We start from the raw sequence: 21,890 nt of genomic DNA, 5'->3' as shown, positions 1-21,890 counted from the left end.
GTTCTAGCTGATTATAGAGTTGCATTAAAATGCTCAAAAATGGTCCATAACCCGTTTTGAAACTAAAACTGAAACTAAAACTATTTATTTCATCATGTAAAATAAAAACTGCTCTCTCATTTAAGCCCTTGTATTGGTCAATGTTATCGTTTCCTTGGGGATCACAATGACCATACGTCTCTAAATGGCTACACTTTAAATTGATCATTTGATTGAGAAGACCACATAAATTGAGGATCCGTCTCGTGTTGACTTTGTTTAAAAAGGATTTAATGAATTTAAGCAGTTCTTCTTAATTTTTCACTTAATACAAAGTATTGTGGAAGAAATTCAGATTTGCCAACAATACTGAAGACGAGATGATAATCATATTGTTTCAGAATCGCCCATGACTTCAATTGATAAATTGAATACAGTTTGCGACGTTACCAGGGGAGCTAATAATATGAGTAGGATAAAGAGACGGTAGCATGGTCAGAATGGGCTCTAGGGCTACATGGCCCTACTCTTTCAAGTTGGTCGTCTACGAAATTTCGACTGACAAATACAATAGTCTTCAATTTCTCAAAGGTCCTGTTTACCTTTGGGAGCAGTGATAATCTTCAAGATATCAGTTTTGAAGCATATATGTAGGTCAGTTTTATCACAAAACATCCTACCATATTTCTTTTTTGCAATAAAGCCTAAAATATAAGGAGACATCACTATTTTTCTTACTTAACCATAAGTGTGGATGGTTTAGCCTGGAAACATTTGTATTATAACTATTGTTCACATTTTGTATTTTAACAATACTTATCATCGACTATACTGGTTCAAATTTTACATTGGTTGTTTCTATCCCTAACTCAAATTTTAAAACTATTTTGAAACAATAATGCTGGGTTTTTGTTTCATCTGCAAATGTTAAATTATGCCTTTGATATCGCCTGATTGGTCAATTTGACGTTGTCTATACATTTTGCATCGGAGGGATCTCTGTACTACTCTACATGCATTACTCTTTTTGTTTTTTCAGTTTCACTCTGTCGGTGTAATGGAATGCGTAGATTATTTTCAATCGATCATTAATATTCTCCTTATCCCTGGCAATAGGGTTCATCTCCGTTCGTGGTGAGATAAAAGGCGCCCTCACCGTCGGCTTTGTCGGCCCTGTAGCCCATTTGTGGGCAGACGGAGTCGTCGCAATTCTGGCCCGAACCATTGTCGATATCTTCCCACGTCTCGGCTTTCTGTTTAGCCATGAACGAGCACGGGTTCCAAATGCTCTCGATGTAATATTCCACAGCTCGACTGTGATCACATGTTACCGAAAAAAACGGGCAACCCGGCATGTCCATTCCTCCATTGGGGTAGAAATCCTGATGGCCGAGCTAAAATGGCAGATAAACGGCACAACCACAAAGGTGAGTGTGATCGAAATAATACAAACCATACCGCTATACTTTTCTCTTCTTGTCTTCATTTCCCCACTTTAACTTATCTACCCATTATTGAGTCGAATTGAATTTGAATAAAAAAAAAAAAAAATAAGAATCAGCAACGTTTCTGAAGAAAGAAGAAATAAAAAAAAATCAAAACGAGACATGTTTGTTGCCGGGCAAGGCAAGTAGTTCCCAACACAGAGTTGATTTCTTATATGCCTAACAATCTATTGTAGAATAGAAAATCTGGGCATTGTTCCGTCTCATGTTGAACGTATTAGAACACCGAGGGCGCTGTATAACCGGGTGCTGTTCGATATTCCGAAGGTTCGCTATTCCGAAGGTTCGTTATTCCGAAGGTTCGTTAATCCGAAACACGCAAATTCCCTATACCTAGATGTTCGTTAATCCGAACATTATTTTGTGGCGTTATTCCGAAGGTTCGTTATTCCGAAGATTCCTTAATCCGAAAATGAAATTCGGAACAACGAACCTTCGGAATAACGAATCTTCGGACTAAAGAGCCTTCGGAATAACGAACCTTCGGAATAACGAGCTGTAACCAAATCGATAAGTAGCCACATTTTCCCATGACACACTGCCATAAAATCTGACGAGAACCTTAGCCACACTTGAGAAATATGACTCGGATGCGTGTATTAAGAGTGTTACGTTTGCAACCTATAATGGTCAACATCGAGAAAAACAATAGAAGCCTACAAAATTATTGACCACCAAGACATTCCCACAAATTTGAACGAATCAGTACGCGGGGTAGTCATCACAAAGTTTGCTATTGCATTATTTTATAAAGCATTAATGGCAATGTAAAAGGCAAATCAATATGGCAGGTACTGCTGTAAAACATAAAGATGTCATTTCAAGCGAAAATACTCTTCTATGCACATTCGTTTTAAAAAAATGCATTTAATAATAAATGCAGTTTGCAGAGTGCACAAAAAGGGATCCTCCAAAATTCCTGATACACTTTCAAAAAAAAAAGAAAAGAAGATCATCATCATCATCATCATCATCATCATCATCATCATCGTCATCATCGTTGTCACGAAAACTGGCTAGAATTTTGCTCGGTAAAACCCCCACAAAAATAATGCCGCGAGGACAACGTATAACGCCAATGACTCCGTAATGTACTGCGGCTGGCTCGTCACCATGGAGATACGTTGAATTGGACACCAGGGACGAGGCTTTTGATTTTCTCTAGTTTACAAAAAGATGCTGATCAATTTGGCTATCGAGTCGATTGGGTCGGTATTTTTTATTATTCATTTATTTCCTTGACTAAGGAAACCAAAACCCAAAGAGAAATGTGGATTGAGTGAAAGCAGCAACATACATTAAGAACACATCAGTGAAAGTTTGAGGAAAACCAGACAATCGATGCAAAAGTTATGATTTTTTAAAGTTTTGGTGTTAGAAGCGATGGATGAGGAGACTACTAGAGGTAATATGACATCATGCATGGACAATAATTATTTTAAAAAAAATGTAAAGGGAATTCCACATAATTCACTTTTTTAGCATAATGAAAGAGCACTTGACTAACCGCTTTCAGAAAGCAGGGGGAATAATTGCTATCCTTAACACATGTCAGTATCAAGTTGATGAAATGCGTAATTTTCTTGAAAAATGAATTCTTGTGGAATTCCCTTTTATATTTCCTTTACATTGTTGTCCACTATGACGTCATAACCTCTTGTAGTCTCCTCATCCAGCGGTTCCAACACCAAAACTTTAAAAATTCATAACTTCTGCGTAGATTGTCTGATTTTCCTCAAACTTTCACTGATGTGTTCTACTAACACTAACCAAAATTTGTTGGATAGAGTTTTTCTTTTGCAAAAGAAAGCTCTCCGCGTCATTTTATTTTGTTATCCTCCCATTCGCTCTCATACATGTGTATCGTTTGCTTCTAATAAGCTATTAAAATTCAGAGATTTGTTTTTATTCAATTTAGGACAATTTATGTGTATGTATGATAATAACTCTCTTCCTGATATTTTTCATTCCATGTTCCTAAAAAAAAAATCAGTCATTTCATGAATATCCAACTCGACGTTCTAATGAATATTATTTACCTCTTCTTCGTACGATTTTAGCCAATAACACATTTTCTTTATACCGGCCCAAATTATTGGAATTTCTTGCATTCCGATATTAAAAATGCCCCCTCTATATACATGATATACTCATTTAAAAGGAAACTGAAAATTGTTCTACTGCAATCTTATAATTCTACCGACTTGAATTAACCAGCTGTTATAACCCCTTATCTAAGAACCACGTATTGATTGCTACGTATATTCTCTTATTATTATACTCATGTAATAAGGCTAGGATATTTCCGCGATTATATCTCTAGTACATTGTTCTTTCTCGCGTCGCTTTCTCTCTCTCTCTCTCTCCATACTTCCGACGAGATCGCTGTCTCTGCTGAACGTTTTTGTCTTTTTTGTCTGTCACCTGTTCTGTCCTGTTCTCTTACTGTTGTTAGTTTTGTCTCATTTTGTCTCGTCTCATAGTCAACTCTCTGTTGTACTGTTACTCCTGTTTCAGTCCCGTTTCATGTTTTTACGTGTGTACATGTGTCTGTTTTGTTGATCTGTCTCTCTAGTGGGCTTCAAGACCTTCTCTTTGCTTTCAACTTATGTTTTTCTTCTGAGGGGCCCACATTCTACAAGCTTTGTCTTTTAATGGGTCCCTCCATTTTTCGAATTATCCACATTGTTTACTTACTTCAAATCACTTGAGTTTTATGATAATGTGTAATTATTGTAAGGTGCTACAATCGTTGTATATTATTTTCATCCCACATAGTTTTACGCACCTTATTTTCTGTTGCAAAAAGTGAAGTGATGTTTATATGTTCATGTCGAAAAATGAAATAAAACATCGAATTGAATTGAATGTAGCTGCTTTCACTCAACAGTGCTCAATCCACATTATTCTTTGGGTTTTTGGTTTCATTCAAACAATATCTTATGGTGCATATTTCCATGAAGTTTATCGATTTGTATATGTACAGACCAAAATTTATCAATGGCGGTCAACATACTTGGATGGAAAGGACATTTTAAATGCTGGAGTGTCTGAGGCCTAGTCTAAGACCAAAAAGGCCTACCTCGTCCATGAGTCCAAGGCCACCAAGTGCGATGATGTCACCGTCTGTGTGAAGCACATCGACGAAGAGGGCGTCTGTCGGATCCAGTCGACATTCCGGGTCCAAATCACCACCGAACTCGGGACCGGCTGGATCCATACCTAGATCAAGGCAGATTGAAAGAAAGACTTAGAGATGGAAAAACTTATAAATATGTGGAGAGACATTTATTATGACCCCCCCCCCCCCCCAAAAAAAAAAAAAAAAAATACGTTAAAAGTTTCGAAATGATTGAATGACGTGAAAAGTGTTAATCAATACTCGCCATGCTGTATGCAGGTATACATACACGCTAAAGAAAAAAAAAATACGCTTAAATTGACAGCCTGCTCATTGTCCTTTTCATATTAATATGCGAGACAGAATTACAGACAAAATGATTCATGCTATCCGTTTTTGCATGAGACTGATTCAAATAAGACATATTGGGACTGCCATGCCTGCTATACAATCCACCATTTAAAAGGAGAGACCGTACTGTTATGTCTTTTACTGCGTTCGAGCATAAACATGTATGCGGCATGTAAGGGATTGGAGGAAAAGTGCAACTGAAAATTCCAGTAATCTTCGCTCAAAAAGCCAACCAATCAAAGAAAGAAAGAAACGCAATCGAATAAACAAAAAGACAACCAAAGATCTCACCGGAAATTCGACCAATCATGCCGCCACACGCCTCCCCAGCGTAGCCCCCCGTGTGGGCGCCGAGGCTGTGGCCAATGATGTGCATAGAGCTGAGGGCTGCATATTTCACCGTGTTGAATGCTTGAATGAGCGCCGCTACTTCTCGCCCAACGACTCGAGTGTTCGCCCTGCTCTTAGCATAACCGCGGGATGCACCTGGGTTCCAGTCAACCATCACCACATTTACGTCGTACTGGACGTTATTACAGTGAAGTAGAACAGGACCATAGACCATGGGAATAAAAGAGCCAAAGACAAACATTAAGATGGATGAATCATGTGCAAACATATTAAAATCAGTTGGGCTAATCTTGTTATTGTCTATTGCTATGTTATAAGGCTCTGGGAGAACACCGACTTGTATTAGCGACATGGTGCTAGGAAATCAGTTCTACTTAGACAAAAAGAGCGGAAGGCTCATTGGCAGCCAAGTTTGGGATCATCACGAAGCTAAGACACTAATTATTTGTCACAATCTCTGGCCTACAATAGAGGGGGTTATCGACGAGTTGTGACCTCATTCTGGTTCGCTCCTCGTTACTTTGCCTGACAAACTCCAGAAAGGTATTAACGTGGTTTGTTCGGGTGCACTGTGCTTAACAAATAGTAATGACAATGGGACTAGTTTGTAGCATATCAGCTGAGTATAGTGTTATTTCATAGTAATAAATGTATATATATATATATATATATATATATATATATATATATATATATATATATATAATATACATATATATATATATAATATACACATATATATATATATATATATATATATATATATATATATATATATATATATATCGCAAAATACCATGTTTAGGTGGAGGAAATTAACACTCTTCAACAATTTTTAAGAACATTCCAGTGAGATGTACAGGAGTAAAGAGGTCGGAACGGTCAGTTGTTGTTGTTTTTTTTTATTGACTATTTTGGCCTAATACTGTGTGCGTGAAGTCTCAACGAGCAATATGAACTATGAAGTGCAAGATAATCTTAAATGTATTTGAAGGACATTCTACAAACTATCTGACCCTACTGACAAAATTAAAACAACAACAACAAAACAAACTTCGTTATTGAGGATTTTGGCCTACGTTTTGAAGAAGAGTGTTCTTCATCTCTATCCATGATGCTCCCCCCATGCTGTCCGTGTAACCGTGGATCAAAAACTTCGTGTCTCTGTCAGCCTGGAAATGTGAAGCCGTGATGGTTGCTGCGTTCTCGTGGTCAATGGCGTCGCCAGTGTTTTGGTTGTCTCGGGTGTACAACTTGAACGAGGTACCGACATCATCGGGCGAGTCGGGTGTTCGCCAATGACATGCACGGGAAGTTTCGAAACACCAATCATCGTAACATACCGAACCTAATGATGCTGGGTAAAGGGAAAACAAAAAATAGACAAACAAGCAGAGGCAATAAGCCTATTAGTGATCTAAAGTGAAACTGCTTAATCTCCATGAAATTCAGTCCAAAGACCGAAAGGCCCTAATATGCTGTGTTTACCCACAAGATCCCGGCGGCCATGGCAGTTTCAAGCCACCGTGAACAAAACGGAGGGCATGAGACAGCGTTGGGGATGGGATTGACAAACGTAACAGGCCGTCATTGCCGTGGAAGCCCTGTCATATTTTTAAACTGTCAAAAAAAAAAAAATGCCACGGCAGTCCCGGTAGGGCCTACTTATGAGATTAAAGTTTGTAATGAAACGGGGTGAACGAAAGAAAAAGAAGAAAGTAATAATTAAATTAAAAAAAAGAAAAGTGACAGCATTTAATATGCCGTAACAGAACTTGGAGGCTGTCCGCAATGGGACTTGACAGGAAATATTGTGTAGCCTAGCCTGATAAGACGCTTTAAGGATAGCTGCATGTTCACCGGAGCCAGGTCTGGAAAGAACTAGACTAGAATACGGAGGAGAAAAAACAAACAAACAAACAGGAGAATATCTCATCTACCAACAGCACACTACGTTCTGGGCAAACGTTGTTAGCCTTGGGACATTACAAACATAAATAACTTTTTGATGGGTAACTTCTTCTTGAATGGAAGTTATTTCAAAAGACCTGATGAGTTATATTATGATCCAATAAAGATTATGCGCTTTTGTACAAGCATGAGGAGAGAACTGAATGCTACTGTCTGGTATCGTATAATAATAAATAGATATATCAATAAGGGGCGGAGTCATTGGGTGTTGTCGATATCATTAAGTTAACACTAAGATTTGACATGAATAAACTTCTAATTTTGGTTATAATTAGCTGAATACCAATACAACTAGGCAAAATCCACAGCTGAAATCCACTATCGGAATGATTACGTAGGCCTACTTATTTCTTACATTTGTTGCCATATTCCGACAGTCTGACAGATAAAACAAAAATTATTAGGTCGTGTCCATAGGGAGACCATGGAGATATTATAGCTCTGTGGGGGAGACCAGATCAGGGCACGGTTTAAAACTAAACAAACAAACAAACAAACAAACAAAAACTAAAACTAAACTAAACTATGATTTTATTTGATCTGTCGTCTTTGGGACATGATACATAGATGGTATAAGTTTGAAATTGATAGGCAGAGAACTTTCTGAGCTAACCTCTGCACAACTTTCGTCCAGAAATAAAGAAAAAGAAGAAGAAAAACAAAGAATCAGTACAGATACTGAAGGTGATCCGAGAGGATACTCGGATCACCTAACAAAAACAAACAAAACAAAACAAAAATGCCAAACTCGACAGGGCACAAACGTGGACAAGGCAAGTTCAGCCGAGCAGCGCCGACTCCGCGGGTCTCTCGCGCTGTATGAGACCGCCCCCCCCCCCCCCCCCATCTCGATTTTTCTTTTCTTTTCTCCGGACAGTCCTATTTACAGTGTGAGTAATGAATATACTGACCTTAAACCAAGCTCCTCATTAAGAAATCCTTGACAGCTCGGAAAGAGAGTTAGCAGTCATTCCTATAAACTAGTTGATACAGAGTGAAATTACTTATAATAAACAAAGTGAAAATTCACAATACAGCCAACGTTAGCATAAACCAGGGAGGTGAGAGAAAACTCACCTCCCTGCATAAACAAACGAGTAACAATGGTTTTCCCACGCGAACGTACAACATGTAATTTTACTATCTCCTCCATAGCCCCTTCTTTTGTACTTTCATGAAAGTTTAACACAAAATTAATAAGATTCACTAATATATATATATATATATATATATATATATATATATATATATATATATATAAATGCATACCGATGTAAAATCACTCCCGCCCTCCAAGACTGAGAAAATAATTTCTTGATAAAAATGGTCTCATGAGAAAGACTTGACTTTGTAAATTTCTTTAAGTCTTTGTCATGTTCGTGCGGCAGTAAAATGATTGGTGGGCAGTTTACACTTTTCATTGAAATCAGTCTCTAAAGTCTAATTTTCCTACTCGTCAAACTAACCATGCCTCCTCAACTTACAACTACTAGTTAGGAGCTAGTAACTTTTAACTATACCTGGAAGAAAAAAAAATAGAAAAAAGTTCTTACAGAATCGCAGAACTTACACGTTGCAATGCAACTCAAGATTGCGATGACAAGTCCAGGAGATTTCATGATGACCGTATGCATAGCCACGGGTTAGCAGCAGCTGTATTGAATCTCAGGATATGTTCTGCTGGAAGGCTGGAGTGGGTCTTCTTTTTATACCCTTCACAATCTCTGTAGTGCCTTATCTGGCCGCAGTTAGTGACATCAGCCAGTGTAAATTCTGGTCACAGTTTATTCTTTTCATTGAAACCCCACGTGGTGGACAGGATGTGATTATGAGATAAGTATAGTTATTATTACTCATAAATTTCCAAGATATCTATATAAGCTGCTGTTTTACGCATAATTACAACGTAATAACCGAACTCGAATCGGCAAAGTTATGAGGCCATTAGTAGTAATTGTGTAATGCTATCACACACACCACCTGTGAAACGATGGAACATTTAAATATTTTCACACGTTTTGTTCCCGTTTTTTGTTTCGTTTTATTTTTCAAGGCACGACAGATGTGGGTCTTAGCTTTGACCCCATTAGTTCATTCCCTACTATAGTTTTAGCTTTAGTTTTAAAAGTTTCCTGTTCAAAACATCCCATCTTGACCTTCCATTCTGCAATGATTTGCACATTGGAAGCACATATCAATGGTATGAATACAAATTCTCATTATGATGGATAAAGTATTTATTTATATAGGGAATGGCCGATCTAATTATTAATTGACAGTCGCAGTAGCCTGCTCCCCTCCTCTTCCTAAAACATCATTGTGTAGAAAAGGACGGAAATAGAGCTTTGACTGTGAGAGATGTACTACTATATTCAATTTGAATGTACTGTGTATGCCTCGGCAAGATGCTTATGATTCAGGGAAAAAAAAATTCGAGAGGCTGCTGCTACGCAGTGGGTTTTCGTGAGTGTGTTTCTCCTAACTCATAGTTAAAGATAAATGTTAACACAAATTCCCACTGAAACTCTAATAGGATACAAGATATTATTCCAATTTCTTTAAAGTATGCCTCGGCATGAATTACGTATGTTTCGAACTTTTCCGTGTGATTCCATTGGTTTTCTTTTCTGTCGTATTCGTGCCATTGTGACAATATTGATTTGATTGGCAGGATTTTCCTTTGGCTTCTGTATTTGAATAATCAAATCCTACAACAAATGACTCTATACGTATTGTCATTTTGAAAGAAGGAGTTATTAATAGCTACAAGGTTTTGCTGAGACGAATGTTAATTGATTCACTAATTACCGTCTCATTAGCTTAATAGCTGCCCTAATGTTGCAGGTAAGAGGTGTAATTGATGAAGCCGCGTGTGTTTTATGTCCCGCATTCACACATGTGTTGAACTAATTGTAGCTGTAATGTCATTGGCACTCTGTTGTGTTGAATGATAGAACAATATTTGGAAATGTGAAAAATGGGTTAGTGAATATATTGTGTGCCTGTGTCCATGTGTGTGTAGTATACTTAAAGGACTAGTTCACCTTCATAGACATGTGCGTTGAGTGAATGCAGCATTATTAGTAGGACACATCAGTGAGGGTTTGAGGAAAATCAGACAATCATAGCTTGTGATGTCATATGTGTACAACGATATAAAGAAACTATAAAGAAAATTCAAAATATTTTCACTTTTCTCGCATAACAAAAGGTCACTCGACTTTTCTCTTTTAGAAGGCAGGAGTAATGATATTACCTTTGATATACGTCAGTAACAAGTTAAAGAAATGTGCACTTTATTCAGAAAGTAATGTTTTGAGAAATTCTCTTTTTATTTTCCTTATATCGTTGTACGCATCTGACATCATACGCTGTAGTAGTCTTCTCATCCAGCAGTGATCGCGCAGACATTTTAAACATTCATAACTTTTGAACAGATTTTGAGCAGATATTCTCCAAACTTTCACCAATGTGTTATACTAATATTGCTGCATTCACCCAACCCACATGTCTATGAAGGTGAACTTGTCCTTTAAAGTCATAAAAGGACGCCAAGAATACAAAAAGAAAATAATCAAATCCTTTTTCTCCCATACAACTCATGGTATACAAGGAGGCAACAACTAACCTCAAACTCACAGCTTTGAAGTATGTAGTTGAACATTCATGCTAAGGACTATGCAAATCTCAAAGAAATAGATACACTACATTAGGGAATAAAAGATTCATGCAAACTGAATAAGACATTGTTGTAGATGTGAACTGTTACGAGTTATGGAATAGCCAATTGGCGATCAACAAATCGATCCATTGTTCTTTCGGTCCATTTGACCACTCCTCCATACACCAATAGGCCAATCAACAACTAATTTACTGATTCTTCAAATGCAGGGTCGTAACTTTGAGTCAAGACTGATCGCTATAGGTGAAGTAAACAATCCATCAAATCATTAGGTAACATGTCAAATGATACCATGTCCCGTGTTTTGACGTTCATTCGTGATGTAGTGCAAAGGAACATTGCTTCGGACATGACATTGTTTGATTTCCTTTGCATACAATACATTATCAGAGCTGACTCAGTGCAAAGTTAGAATCATCTAGCTTTTTTTTTTCATACCCCTCCCCTCCCCTTTCTCTCGCGCTCCCTCCCCCTTGCTTTCTCTCTGCATCAAATCGCATGAGGGCGCCCTCCAGGGAATTCGTCCATGCCCTCGGATGGACGAAGTTTTGATCCGTGCCGTAACATATTTTGATGCACTCAGTGACTTGCGCTGCAGTTGCGACGGAAAAATAAACAAACAGAGAAACAGCCGTCAAAAAGTCCAGACTCTAGACTATGTTCGTCCAACATGCAAAACAAAAGTAACATTAGGAGACCGAGCGTTCGTGCCTGTGTAGCTCCTTAACTGTGGAATGACCTCTCATTAGAAGTCGGGAAACTCCCAACTGACATAGTCAGTATTTCAATTCTATGATCTCTTAATTCATTCAAATTCATTTTGGAGCATTCATATTACCGTTAACCTCATTCTAATGAACACTTTTTTTTTCAACTGAAATTCATAAGACTAGCACCTTTTCACCATTCATTCATTCAATTTAGAATGATATAGCCACGTGATCACGTATTAAACATTGCGAAGAAAAAAAATTACTACCAGGAGGTCCCCGCAGATGACCCGCACATGACAGTACCTAGCACGTATCTCACCCGTAGTCGCCCGGAGTTGCGCACGCACATCTTTTTTCCCGCAACCATGTTTCGGCCCTGTCACACTTTTCCGGGCAAGCTACGCGGGCTTGTTGCGTGTAGGGATTTTCCAGCATACCGGACAATTTTTGAGGGGGACAAGGATTTGGGCGAGTCAGTGCATGTGTCTTACTTGCTGGACGCGTTCTACTTAAATTCTACTTGCGGGTATACTGTGTGACCTGTGTACCAGTCGCATGGGGGGCTGACAACTCAGTGAAGGAATTCCTCTAAAGGAAAGGCAGAAGTCCTACAGAATGCCATTATCTGCGTGGGAGTTGCCTGCGAGGTGCTGCCGCTACGGGCCTCTTACTGGCGTTCTGCGTGGACCTCTCCGGCTATCCCCGCTACTCACCCGGAAAAAAAAGGTTTGGTCATGCTCAAAACGTAGCTGCGGTTAAATTGGACTTGCGTGCGCACCTCCGTGCAACTACAGGCGAGTTACGCGCTATAGGTACTGTCAGGTGCCGACCAACTCTGTGGAGAGCTCCGGGTAGCAAATTTGTTTCCCCGCAAGTCAAGCCGCAAAACTTCCCAGATACGGTATGACAAGGCCTTGAGCATGCTCAAAACTTGTTCTGAGTGAGTCGTGGGGGTTCGCTCGCAGAGGTACACGCAGAACAACAGTAGGAGACCCTTACTGGCAGCACCTCGCATGCAACTCTAACGCAGGTACTTCTCAGTACCTGTAAGTCGCTCAAAACAGAAAATGGATCGGTTTCAAAGCTCTCACGCAGGTCACACGGAATACACGCAAGTAGCAGGTAAGTAGCACACGTCTAGTAGGTAAGAAAAAAGTACGAAGATCGCTAACATCGGTTTGAATCGTGTGAGCTGTATAACTCGTGGGTGTCGATCTCGTGACATGCACCCGAAAATTGGGGGGGGGGGAGGGGGTGGGCTATCAAGGTAGAAATAATTGAAAGTGTAATTGATTGACCGAATATGTAGTGACCGAGTTCCAAACGTATAGTATACAAATGATGCACAGGATAGAGTGCGTTAGTGGAGATGTAGCGCACTCGAGGGTATTTAGAATTGTGAAACATGCACGAGGCGAAGCCGAGTGCATGTTGCACTACATTGTAAATACCCGAGAGTGAGCTGCATCTCCACTAACGCCACGAAATAATCCTGTGCATCATTTGTTTTATAAAATGGGTCGAAAACTAACAGCATTTTTCACGTACCTTTGTGGATCAAGATGTCAGAAGATGTTCGTCCCAAACATTTACGCACGTCGCACTCGGAAATCCCGCACACATATAAGTACTGTACGTATAAGAGTATACGTACGCCACACATGTTATGCCAAAGAGATTATACCTATAGAGTAAGTAGTCGCCATACGCGTGCGTACAAATAGTGCGTCCAAAATTGAAGAGGGAGCGCACACTCAGCTCCTGGCACTGGATCTAAGTCTACGTTCAAGTCATATCTTCTCATATCATATCTGGAGTGATATGTTATTCTTCATTACACATTTTCATTTTCAGAATCGCAATGTGGTTAATTGTTTAAATATTAGTTTCTGCGATGATACCATATCATTTGAACCATTTAGTAGAGTCCAGACCTTTTTGCTGTTCGCAAAATTAACAGTGGGAACTTGGGTGTAGACTAGACAGTAGTTGAGCACTATGACGTTTGTTTCGCGTACATTCCCACTCACGCCATAAAATCAAACAACATCAGCACCATTATGACGCTTAAACATGACCATTGTGACGTCACAATAAAACAACGCAAGGTCACTGCGCCGAATATTCAAGTCGAGCGCATTTAACAGTGCGCTGCCATCTACTGTACATGATCCGTGCAATGGCGGCTCCCACAACGCAAAATGGCAGCTCCCTCGCGCGGCTGCCTCTCTACTGGACTACGCCCTCTTGTGGTATAATCTCTTTGTGTTATGCACACAAGAAAGGCCGGCCGGCAGCCCGAACTGGAAGTTGTTTACAGGATTGACAGCGCGTATAGTAGCGCGCGACGCACTTGTAACAACTGATTGAGTGCGCACTACTAGTGCAAACATTGTGACGTCAGGCCGTGCATGTTAGTGAAAAATTAATACAAGCACACGTGACTCATTTCAGCGCTTCCAATTGGCTACATTCTTGAACCCATTTTATAATATACAAATGATGCACAGGATAGAGTGCGTTAGTGGAGATGTAGCGCACTCGAGGGTATTTACAATTGTGAAACATGCACCGAGGCGAAGCCGAGTGCATGTTGCACTACATTGTAAATACCCGAGAGTGAGCTGCATCTCCACTAACGCCACGAAATAATCCTGTGCATCATTTGTTTTATAAAATGGGTCGAAAACTAACAGCATTTTTCACGTACCTTTTTGGATCACTACCAATCAGCTACATAAAAAGTCAAGATGTCAGAAGATGTTCGTCCCAAACATATTACGCACGTCGCGTCGCACTCGCATCCCGCACATATAAGTACTGTACGTATAAGAGTATACGTACGCCACACATGTTATGCACACAAGAAAGGCCGGCCGGCAGCCCGAACTAGAAGTAAACTTGTTGTTTACAGGATTGACAGCGCGTATAGTAGCGCGCGACGCACTTGTAACAACTGATTGAGTGCGCACTGCGAGTTTAAACATTGTGACGTCAGGCCGTGCATGTTAGTGAGAAATTAATGCAGGCACACGTGACTCATTTCAGCGCTTCCAATTGGCTACATTCTTGAACCCATTTTATAAACGACAATAATAAAATAACAGCTTTGGTGTCATTGTGGTTTCTTTTCCAGGCGCGCTATCAATGCAAGTGAACTTTGGATGGACTTTGTTGATATAGCTAACAAAGCACCTTTACGAGTAATGATCACGAGGTAAAATATTCTTGAGATATGGAAAAGATTATTGGCTCACATATCATGTGACATGGTCCTTATTCGTGTAATTTGTTTTCTTAATTATTATGTTCTTGTGGTACTAGATCTTAGTACATAGCAGTGATCAGTATCACACAATTTTGAATGACTGTGTTATTTTAATGTATTTCTTTGTTTTGGCTACCACTGAAACAGCTCAAAATACATAAGTTAGTCTGTTTGACAAAACAAAGTCTTATCAAGTACTTTGTAGGCTGTAAGGTGATGATGACACCCCCATAATCAAGGATAACTGCCTGGATCTATGTATTCATCTTATGAAGAACTGATCAAAACTAGAAGATTTATTATAAAAAAAAAAAAAAAAAAAAAAACTCCAAAGGCATGATTTTCAAAAGTGTCCCTTTGAGAAGCTTTATAACCCTTGAATGTGTAATTTCTCATATGATGTAGGGGCAAATATCATCAAAAACACATTTATGATGTTAAAAAGTCAAATAAGAAATATGGCCTCCACTATAGGGCTCACACCTGTAAATAAAATGGACTGTCCCAGACCCCTTCAAAAATTCATACCAAAGATACCAAAATAAATGAAGAAAAAAATTAATTAAAAATCAATGATGTAGTTTGGCGAAAAACTGAATAGCTGTAGATATTGAGTATGAATTCCTCTCCAAACTGCATTTTGGTTGGAAGATGAAAGCTTTTCTGATGGAATTTAAGGGGACTATATTTCATTGGATACGTGTACGGAAAATGGGTGATTTTTTGAGTGACAAGAACTCGTAGTCTGGCTTTGCGGACCCTTGGACAGAATTTGAGCCGAAGAACCCACCCTGGAAATTTGCTGGATGAAATGTAATATCTCACTTATCCAGGTTAGTGAAGATGAAACATCTCATTTCTCCCATTTTCTCCTATTTTACAGAATTTTTTTGAAATTTGAATTTTAACACATGTCTCTAAGGGGAATTATTTACCCGTGTGAGCCCTATAATGCAAACGAACTTGAACGCCATCGATGCATCGCGTGTTGATGATCATCATCGCATGTGTTACATTCGACATTCGACAGACATCAATCAAAGACAAGTTCATGAGAAGTGAGAAATGAAAGTAATCTGGTGTTTGTAAGTAAACTGAAGGTTTTTATTATTTGTGATGTCACGATGTCGCACATACAGTACAAAATCAACGGCGATTTCGTGGTTTAGGTCCCCACTCGCTGAAAGTGAGAGCACACGCATTCCTTTTATTTACAATTTGTGCCGCGTACTGCCGACTGGACTGTTGTCCCACACATAAAAATCTGTGTTGCCTAGTTAGCGTTCAACTCTTCCAACCTGCGTACCGCTGGCGTGTTTTTTTTTTAGACGGCACAGATTGGGGAAACTAAAAATCTATCGGGGACCCTATTCCTAAACCTAACCCTAATCCTAATCCTAACCCTAACCATCAAACCCTAACCCTAACGCTAACCCCAACCCTAACCCTAACCATCAAACCCTAACCCTAACGCTAATCCTAACCCTAACCCTAACCCTAACCCTAACCATAACCATAACCAAAAACCCTAACCCAACGTTTTTCCCATAGGTTTAACACGCGCCATGCCCCAATCTGTGCCGTCTTAAAAAAAAAAAAAAAAAAAAAAAAAACACGCGTACCGCTGCACGGTGGTTCTAGACCACAGAACTCTGTGTTCTAGACCTAACTATACACAGCCCTGTCGCTGTATACACAAGTGTAAGTCGCGACAGGGCTGTACGGTGTGGACACTCCGTAATCTTTGTATTCTGGGGCGCCGACGCGATTTTGAATTTACTGCACCATATTTGTTACTAAGACTACATAAGGTGAAAACTTTATCCATTTAGCTACCGTTTTCAGCTATTGATATTGATATACTCATTTTATAACTTACCAAAAACTGCACCTTTTTTAATCCTGAACGCCGCAGAAATCGTAGAAATTGCAGAAATGATTCGAACTGTCGGCGCAGCACTGGGCAAAGAGGGCGCTGTCGACTTCGCGGGCGTACAAATTCTAGCAGCGCAATTTGCATCGTTCAAAGCTGGGAAAGGTATATTTTGAATGGCCCCGAGATGATCACAGCATTCCGGGTTAAGATTGGACTTTTTGCTCAGTGTATGTAGCATGAGGGCTCACTATGGACTGAAATACCATGCTCATAGTCCAAGTATCTCAGTTCACGTGAGTGATTCCTAAAATTTATGAAAAGAATGTAGAAATTTTCAATAGTTTTGTTGTTGTGTGGCCGTGTTCGAGGGGTTTAGTAGATATGTGTATGGGGTTCCGTAGATATGTGTATCACACACCGTCAGACCCCGTGCTAGCTTAGCGCACGGGGTCTGGTCGGGCTATTCTAGACCTAACTGTATTATCAACTCTTCTTCGTGAAGCATGGCTATAACGCAAAGGCAATGGAGGTGGATTGGAGGGTACCGATTGAAGTCCCCATTGCGTACACTGTACAGCGATAGTGTTAAAGGGATCGTATAGTTTTGGTTGAGACCTAATTTCAGGTTTCTAACATTTTTAGTGAGATAATGAGAAACCTCTTATGAAATATGAAACAGCATGTAATTCTATGAGGAATTCAACGTTTATTTGATGAAAATTGGTTTTGAAATTGCTGAGATATCCAAAAAAGAAAGATTCTAATAAAGTGTGGGACCCACACTTTATTACGATCGCTTTGTTTTACCTTGTTTTTGGATGTTTCAGTCATTCAAAACCCGAATTTCATCAAATAAGCTTTGAATTCCTCTTAAAATGGTATGCTCTGTACTATATCATAGGTGTTTTCTTGGTATCTCGCAAAAAGTTAAAAGCCCATTTCTCATCTCCACCAATACTGTACTACCCCTTTAATGTGTTACGTGTGCGAGGTGAATTGAATGAGGGCGACCCAAGGCCTAAACTACGATTTTAAGCCAAATCAACATGTTCATTTAAAATACTGTAATAGCCTAGATAGTATTTCTATTTCACTTTAAAGTTATACCGAAGAAAGACTAAGGCTGACCACTTTTGAAAAAAGAAGAGAGGAGACATACCTCTAGTCTACTCCAATCATACAGAACATCGAACACGCAGAACATGGCAGAATATTCAAAAACATTGTCATTGACAATTCAAAACCTGAGATTGAGAACTATTTTGAACTTGCCACTTGCATTCGTGGTTATCATAGAACAAGAGGCCGTTCCATGAAACTAGCGAAAGCAAGGAGTCGCCTGGACATTAGGAAAAAAAAACAAAAACAAAAACAACAACAACACTTTTATAGCCAAAGAGAATATGCCTAGTAAATGAGTGGAACAAGCTTCCACAATCGGCATCAGCTGTTGATGCCCCCACACTCATTAACCTGAAGAAGCAACTATCCAACTTTGGTTTTTAAAATGGGCCCCATGGGACCCCCTTAACCCGCCACACCGTGCTACATTTAGTGTTTAAACTAATTATAGATGATATCCTATCGCCAAGAACGACTACATCATATGTAGCTGTGGCCTTCAATAAAATTCAAGGTAAAAATTTGTGTTACGTCGTAGCTGTAGCCGCTCTGCACCACTTGCACTGTTTACCTCCCTCGCGAAGGCTTGGGCCAGGCTTGGCCTGCAGCATTGCTGCAAATAGTACTTTTAAATGGATTTTGGGGTACCTTCAAACTAAATAAATATCTCCAGTTTAGTTAGGGGGCATAAATGATACGAGTTCCAAATATTCTTCAGGTTAAAAGAAAAATTAAGTTTAATTTCACAGAAAACAAAATGTCAATTTAAAGATTAAAATACTTGATTAGGGGGCCCAAAATAAATGCCTGTTGGTAGGGAGGACAGTGAAATCTAGTTAGTTTGAAATAATATCTGTCAGTACACAAAAATGTCCTATTGAACATTTTTCTAGTTTTTGTCAAATTTGGAATGGGATATGAAGGACTTTTAGAAATCCATATGGAAGTGGTATCACATGAAAGCATGAAGTATGGGGATCATTTTCCAATCATTTATTTCACTGCTAGTCTTGTTTTAGAGGGTCCGATTTTGCAGCAGAATTTTTAAATGTAATCTTTAAGTTAAAAGATTGTAACTTTACCAATTTTTTATCGATTTAGCTGATCCTTTGTCTTTCTCTTATAGGACCTTTCCAGTGATACCAAACTTGTCTGGTTTTTATAAGAGAATCCAAGCAAAAGTCATTGGCCTCCCTACTGTTGGCTTTTTGATTTCCTGCCACCCTGTGGCCATACATTGCCATAAGAAAAACTTTTTTAAAATGTCCAGGAATACACTATTTCTAATAAAAAAAAACATGATAGATATGAATACGAAAAAGATACTTTTTTTAATGAGTTCTTTATGCGGGAGCCTTCTTTGCTGCTCAAAAATGTTAAATGGATATTCAGGTCCCTTCAAACTCATCCCTCTCGTCCACACTATATTCTAATCATCCCCACATTAGAATTTCACATTGAACTTAAGAATATTTCTGGGTGGCTCCCACAAAAGGAATTTGTGCTGTTGCTGTATTATTTTTTACCAGAATCTGGCAACTCTTAAAAAATACCCTAAAGAACAATGTGTCCACATCTGCCTATAATCGCAGTTTTACTGTTTCCAATAATATCAAGTTTCAAGTCAGTAGGTGAGAGGATGCATTTCCTTTGGGCAGCATTTACAATGCTCATGTACACATTTGAAAAAAAAAACAAAAAAAAAAACAATCATTTCAAATTTGAAGTCAATAGGTGAGAGGGTGCATTTCCCTTAGGTAATGCATCCTCTCACCTCCAAACAACCAGGAACATAGTCATCCCCATGTTTCCAATTTTCATATTGTCGAAAAGAAACATTCCCACGTTCTGTGTAATTTTTAACTACATCATAGCAAGTTTCACTCTACCTCAAAGTCCACTGCAACATTCGTCTTGTGCACTCATAACATACATTCATTTGAAACCAATACCTCAATTAAATTCAATTTGTTCACTTTTATAATTGCATGATTCTGGCATACAACTCGTCAATTGCCCTGCAGAAGGGCCTTACCTGATGCGTTATACACAAAAAAGGTACTTTTTTAGATAATCACATTTTTGATGTTCTAATGTCTCTGTAAAATGGAGTTCTTAATTTTCTGGGCTAAAAATTTATCTCCATTAATTAGTCAATATTATTGTACACTGTTCTTCAGAATTTGAATCAATAATCTTATGATAGTTTTTACGCTACACTCACTTTTATGCTAAGACCTTTCTGCCAGGAACATTTACCTAAGCTAAGGCCCTTCTGCAGGGCAACCAACGAACTGTGCACGTCTCATGTAAAGTGCTCATTCAGAGCATACATGCTTTTCTTAGACAACATAAAAAAAAATGACAGCATCTATGACATGACACCAAAGACAGGAGATTTCTCATTAGCATTTGATTATATTAAACTCATTTCCACAAGAGATATATCATTACCTTTCACTTTCTAGCAATATCAGCATGGAACTTCACTAATGCAATTCAGCTGTCTGTACCTTTGACCCAATAATCATTGTCATGAAATTTCATAGTCATTTAAATGCCCACTCAACTCAAAATTATTGTGCCATGATTGAGCAAGAACAAAGAACCAGGACGCAAACTAATGCGGTTTACTCAAAGCACTTTGTCGGAAACTTAAAAGCATATCTTCTTATCAGTCCACCAATCTACTCTCTGCTATACCAATACCCAACCCTAGTTCCGACATCTCTGGGTCAGTTCACTTCGTGAGAAATACAATGTATGCCAATTTCCCCGCGCTTCTCACCGCTTTCAGGGCTGGAATCTGGCTTTGTCGCTCTTCTCTCACTCGTTTCGGCAGGTCGTCTGTGATGGTCATCTTGTCCCCGTTGCCTTTCAGATTCCGAGCGTGCTTCTGAATCAGCACCTTGTCCGCAAATTTCACATATCTGGCTTTGATGGGGTTTGGTTGAGTCACTGAGGGGACCCATGAGCTCTCTGGTGTTCTATTCCCCTTGCTACGTCAGAAGGAATTTTCAGCTTCTGGACGTAAAAGTCATGCAAAAGTTCATCCACATTCTCCTCCTCCGATTTCCGTGGAATGCCAAGGAAAACTTTTTCGTGCTATACATATGTCGCTAGTCATTGCTAGTCGGTCGATCTCCTCATGTATTATTCTGTCCTTCTCCTTTAACTCCTTCTTCAGCCCAACCACTTTCTCCTTTAACTTCCGTTTCCTGACTTTGGTAGTTGAGAGAATCTCTGGTTTCTTGCAGACTCTCCGAAATCTCTTTGCCGTGGTCATCCAACTTTTCTCAAAGAATGTGGTTTTCAAGGAGGGCACGGATTGACGGCATAGACTCAACACATTCCGGGCTATGGGGTGAACATGGTGAATTCGGTCTCGGCCTCTTCGTCACTGCCGTGGGTTTCGGCGCTGTGGTTTTGGGCACCACCGACCTTGCAGCAGACATCCACGTACCTGTTGCCATGTCTACCGTAACTTGCATTAAAGTCTGTGGGAGGAGGAGAAGACTGACTTGTACGTCCTTTACTCGTCGAATGTCATAGTAGTCCAGTCAAAATAGGGTTTCACCAACCACTAATTGCAACAGTAGGAATTCCACTGCAGTACAACTTGTTATGGGCTTTTAAACACCATACTAAAAGTCCCAAGAAATCCTGTGGGGCAAAGTGGCTAAATTTGCATAATATGCAAATTAGCTCCCATAATGATAAAAATACAATGTTTCTATGAAAACCAGGCTGCTAGGTTTCAGATTGGAACACCGAAAGTGTTGAAACCTACTAGTATGTTTGCAATGTTAGTTAGTGCGATGCAAACATTTCCATGTACATAATCTGAACATCATTTGCATAATATGCAAATTAGCTCTTATAATGATAAGACTACAGTGTTTCCATGAAAACTATGCTTCTAGGTTTCAGATTGGAACACCGAAAGTGTTG

At 39.3% G+C, this 21,890-nt stretch overlaps 1 protein-coding gene across 1 annotated transcript; it reads right to left on the bottom strand.

Moving 5' to 3' along the window:
- Positions 1-1,079: 1,079 nt before the first annotated feature.
- LOC140238162 (pancreatic lipase-related protein 2-like) lies at positions 1,080-21,412 on the bottom strand. Its single transcript, XM_072318101.1, has 7 exons — positions 21,403-21,412; positions 20,728-20,873; positions 11,399-11,552; positions 6,387-6,664; positions 5,248-5,479; positions 4,567-4,706; positions 1,080-1,373 (listed from the first exon to the last, which is right to left on the bottom strand). Exons 1-7 carry the CDS (start codon positions 21,410-21,412, stop codon positions 1,080-1,082), a joined length of 1,254 nt encoding a protein of 417 aa, XP_072174202.1.
- Positions 21,413-21,890: the final 478 nt, after the last annotated feature.

This window comes from Diadema setosum, chromosome 14 (genome assembly GCF_964275005.1).
Source record: "Diadema setosum chromosome 14, eeDiaSeto1, whole genome shotgun sequence".
NCBI lineage: Eukaryota > Metazoa > Echinodermata > Echinoidea > Diadematoida > Diadematidae > Diadema > Diadema setosum.
This window is presented reverse-complemented; position numbering and strand designations above follow the sequence as displayed.